General features: G+C 42.8%; 2 protein-coding genes across 2 annotated transcripts; one reads left to right on the top strand and one right to left on the bottom strand.

The window, feature by feature from the left end:
• Positions 1 to 567, top strand: PtA15_14A11 (uncharacterized protein; the record flags this gene model as incomplete). Its single annotated transcript, XM_053162803.1, has 3 exons — positions 1 to 85; positions 279 to 350; positions 419 to 567. 3 exons carry the CDS (start codon positions 1 to 3, stop codon positions 565 to 567), a joined length of 306 nt encoding a protein of 101 aa, XP_053026686.1.
• Positions 568 to 2,648: 2,081 nt separating this feature from the next.
• PtA15_14A10 (uncharacterized protein) lies at positions 2,649 to 3,185 on the bottom strand (the record flags this gene model as incomplete). The annotated part of the gene is made up of 1 exon (XM_053162792.1): positions 2,649 to 3,185. One exon carries the CDS (start codon positions 3,183 to 3,185, stop codon positions 2,649 to 2,651), a length of 537 nt encoding a protein of 178 aa, XP_053026685.1.
• Between the last annotated feature and the right edge of the window lie 1,848 nt (positions 3,186 to 5,033).

Raw genomic sequence — 5,033 nt, 5'->3', positions numbered from 1 at the left:
ATGGGTGCTAAGGCCGGAACTTTCCCAACCAACCTGGAGCAATCTACTGGGATCAAAAAATACAAAATCCTTTCCCGCATGGAAGGTCATGATCCTTTCCATCACAAACCTCTTGCTGTCAATCACATGGGTACCCTCAAAAGCCCAGTCAAGGTTTTTTCACTCGTACTTCCCCAACAATCATATTTCTTCAAGTTTGCTTTGTTGAAATGATTGATCCAATCACCCTACTGAATCCTAGCAACAAACTCATATCGTCGGCTGCACTGGTTTTCCAGTGGACTCGCATTACACCTTGTACATGAAGGTGTCATCTTCCCGACCCCAAAGATGTTCAGAGTGCGGCTGCGGTGAGTCGTTTTCCGTATACATGCTCACAATGCAAGTCACGCTTAATGATTAATTTCGGTCCCTTAAGCCTACATTGTCGACTTCCAAGGCAACCCGCATGAACACGGCAATGAAGAACCCAAATTATTGGTTCTTCATGAACATCCTGGAGAAAAGCCCCAACTGAAGTGGGGCTGGGGTGACATGACCACCCATGACGGTGGAAATCAACGCTGAGAAGTTGCGCCACTTGAATGTATTTTGTACCTAATGGCCAAAAGCCCCCTACAAGAAAGTTGTTGCACCCGCATGTTTTCCAGCACTTGCCTTGAATCTCCCAGGCCTCCTTGATGATGCTATAATTTAGCGCTAGTTATTGCAAGCCAATTGTATTGTGGCTGATCTCTAAAAACCAGCATTGAATGAGCTTTGACAGCTCCGTTTATGAAGCTTAGGGCAAAAAACCCGTCAAAATAAGGGTTTTGGGCCCTAGCACTAAAACTGTGCTGATGTAAACACTGGTAATATAAATTACCAAGCTTGTTACGTGGCAAATATGGCCACTACAAGGGTTTAAACACTCTGTAACAGAGGAAGGATTAATTATGTAATTATTAATTACAGGGAATTAATTTGGCGTAAAAGTAGGTGGTAAGCGCTTAAACTGATTGGCTGCTTGACAGAGGCAGAGGTCTTACAGCAACTACTTATAAGGATAAGGCTTTAAATATGCTAATAAGGGATTTCTGATAATTTAAAGGATTTAATCCAGTGGATTTTACATGCAAAGGGTGGTTTTAAAAGGAAAAGGGGCTACAGTGGTAGAAGAGGGGAATATTCACGGCAAACTTACAGTATCTGGGTGGTGAATGGTCTGGGGGATCTTTTCCTGAGGGCCAAATAGGCCCCTATTTATAGAGGGGAATTTAGTGGGTGCAATCACTAAGTCCTTTTCTCCCTATGGGAGTATCCTGGGGTGTAGACGTGAACAAGGCTTGGCTGTGGGAAATTTATTTGTATTATAATAGACTAATTTCCCTGACTCTGTCACATAACATATTTATAACCAATTGTCATGTGAAAGAGCTTCAGTAGAAGTCTACATAATGTTTTCACGGGGTATTTTTACACAAGTAATATTACTCTTTAATGTACAGTAGTTTAATTTTATGTACTTTGTTTGTTTTACTAATTTTTTGATGTAACACCTTTTTTGGGCGTTTTCTGGGGCCAATTCTTAATTATACATTTAGTACATGAAGGAATAGGAATAAGGGGTTACTTTGAGTGGGTGACCCCCCTAATTTATGATGAGGAATCTGATTCTGCAATAATAATTCACTAATTATCATCATTTACTAAGCTATTATAGTCTTTTGGATACTTGGTGTATCTCTAAGGCTGACAAGCTTTGTCAAAGAATAGCATCACAGTTTTTGTATTTTGTAAATGAATACAGTAGGAATTATGGTTGACTTTGTAATATCTTGGGGAACTACCTATACTATTGGCTGATAAAGCTGGTCAATTTGTGAATCTGTCTGGCTAGAATTTGCTACTCCATGAGCTGAATGGCTTCTGATTCAAACATAATTTGATCTGCCTGACAGTCTAAGCCTCAAGGATTTTCAAGGTGTTCTGAATTATTCTACGCACAATTGAACTTGAAGATATCATCATCCAAGCTGATCATTCTCATGTACCCCTTCTGTCCTCTTTCATTTCTTAACAAGCAGGAATACTGACATGGGGGTGAGTGGTGGCTTAATCTATTAGTATTGGAACAATTAACAGAATGTTCCAATTGAAGTGGAAACCTTTGCCCAAAGGAATGAACCGCTGGCTTGTATGTCACAAAATGGAAACACCTCAAGGCTCAAAATTCCAAGAAAGGACAATGAAACTTTGCCTTGATTCAACTTACTTTTCATCAAGCTTTGTTGAACATAGGCACTTCCAATCCTACTCAAGTTTTATGTCACATTGAGTTGTCTGTCAATGAGATGAACAAGTGGCAGAATATCATGCCTATTGCCCGTCATAGCATAAGTGTAATAGGCTATATCTCCAAGTGAAGGCATGATCATTTTTCTTCTTGGAACACCTGCAGGCTCAAAGCACAACATTTTGATGGAGACATTGATGGAGTGACTTCATAGCATCATTTCTATGCTTATACTAGATTGCAAAAGTTTTTCCAGAGTCTCTAAGTTTTTGGAATATTTCTTTTTTAATTTCTCTAGAACTATGTAGGGAAAACGGGAGTGAACCAGTACTTCCATTCCTTCTGGGACCAATTGGAATGATAATCGTACATCCTATCTGCTGAATTGCGAATAGTAAACTTCAGCACCCCGAAAGACACCGTGTTCTGCGAACGTAACCACACGCTCCCCGAAGGCCTTTATTTCGTATTCTAGTTCGTCCACATCATCACATTGTAATACTCCATGCCAGTCAAGCACCCTGATAGCTTCCTTGACCCACACACGGCAGGAAAATCTTGGCTCTCTTCCTATATCTCTTGCTGGAATGACATTGAGGGGAACCTGAGTTGACAACAGTTCGTGTATCTCCCTCGTTCCCCAGGGACGCCTAAGCTTTCCGATGACTACCGCGGCTCCAACCGACAGACAATCCCGAAGATTGAAATTCCAGTCAACTTCGTAAGCCCAAAACGGTTCTCGGGACAAATCGATTACGTGGTACTTGACGCCTCTTGAAGAACCTTGCTGCGATCCCTCGTTGGGTTGTGGAATGAAGATGGTCCAATGAAACCGGACAGGTCGAAATCCGGGGCGTAGATGTATCGTAGCGTAGATGTTTGGATAGACCAACTCGCCGATAATTGGCATGTTGTGATATTTGATGCTAGCTGATTCGAGCAATGCGTAGATTCGGGAGTGAGATAACCTTAATCTTCAGATTTATGTTTGATATTCCGTAATAATTCGGGAAGCCTGTTCAACCTTGATAGATATCCACACGCGCTTCGCGCTGCGAACGAATTCGAACCTTTTTCGAATCAAGCGCCGCCAGAAACCCCGGATTGGCTTTTTAGTCAATTGTCTCTTGATGGTGAGGGTGGGGTTTCCACTCAGGGTTATGAATGATTTGGAGCGTGATCAGACCGAATAAATCAAGGTAAATGAGTAGATACTTCAACCCGAGGGTGGTTAAGATTTAGAAACGCCTGAGTTCCACTAGGTTCCACTAATAATATATGTACACTAAAGACCAAACTTTATCAGCTTGGCTAAACCTGAATTCTTAGGCGCAAGAATAATCTTACAAAGAAAAATCCACGAGGAAAGATGTTTGTTGTTGCACAGCAACGAGGATAGACAGAATTGAGCCCCCTGGGGGAGTCGTGAAGAGTATATCTCAAGTTATATGGTGAGTTGGGGGGGTTGGTTGCTCTACCGGACATCTGCTGCTCCATACCCGATTCTTAAAGCAAAAATAAAGAGATGCTACAGAGTCCAGGCCCCACGCATGGCCTGGCTCATGATCTGAAACCGTTCGGGTGGTGGATTGTTCTCTTCCGGCGAGTCGTCATCTTACGAAAATTGGGGAGGCGAAGATAGTGAAACGATTCGGAAACTGACGTTGCTTGAAACAATTCATACACCTCCGTGTGCTGCTGGGCTTTCTGAAACTTTGCCTCTGTACATACAAGACGTAATGCTGAAGACTGAGGCGAGGAGGAAGAACAATGGGGCCCAACCCTGTCTCGGTTACGGCTACGCGCTGGATGACGATATATTTGGAAGAACTGGATAATCATTCACAGAGGTGGATGTCCTAGCCCAACCACTTGCTCAGGTCAAGGATTCTGTTTCCTGTTGCGATACTTGAGACGTGGCCCGTGTTGGTATGGTCGTCTTGTCTTTGCAGTAATGTCGGGCTAAACCCCGGGTCAACTAAGGGCCCGTACCATAGCAGCCAATTTTCTGAAATTTTGGGCTGATTTCCAATTTCGAATTCAAAATTGGCCCCGACCAAAATGGTGTACCATGAGCAACCCAATTTACAAAATCCCCAATACGGATTTCTCATCATGATCTTTGCATTCAAAAAGTGGCTGATCCATCCAAGTTCTTGGTATGTGTCGAAGTCAGATTATGTTGTGATCCCACTTCACCACAGCTTTGGCTGCTTGTCCATATTGTTATCGAATATAAAATCACCAACGTTCAGACATGAATCCGCGCCTTAAGCCTCATATAAATTCAAACACCTTGGCCATCCAGCACCTCAGTTGACAGCCATTCTTACCAACACTACCTTGCCAATATGCCCAGTAACTTTGATCAAAATATTGAACCAACCCTTCTAGATGGCTCTATCACCCACAATAATCCACCGCGCTCCACTCCAAAATTAAATCCCAAAACCAATTCCCAAAAGATTCCAAAGCCCAAAAAGCAAGGGAAGGATACCCCGCGGAAGGAACCTCATCTATGGAAACTTGACCAGAAGAGAAAACTGCTCAAACTGATCATTGACTACACCCGACGTGGACATGCAACTGACAACGCCGGCTTGAAGAAGAGCAGTTGGATTCTTCTTGCGGCTGACCTCAATGACGCTTTTAAAACCAACCTTGACGTCCAGCAGCTTCAGAATCAAAAAGGAGCAATCAGGAAGTTGTATCAAGATTTCAAGTTTCTCCGTGATCAATCCGGTTTTGGTTGGGATGA

This window comes from Puccinia triticina, chromosome 14A, assembly GCF_026914185.1.
Source record: "Puccinia triticina chromosome 14A, complete sequence".
Taxonomy (NCBI): Eukaryota; Fungi; Basidiomycota; class Pucciniomycetes; order Pucciniales; family Pucciniaceae; genus Puccinia; species Puccinia triticina.
This window is presented reverse-complemented; position numbering and strand designations above follow the sequence as displayed.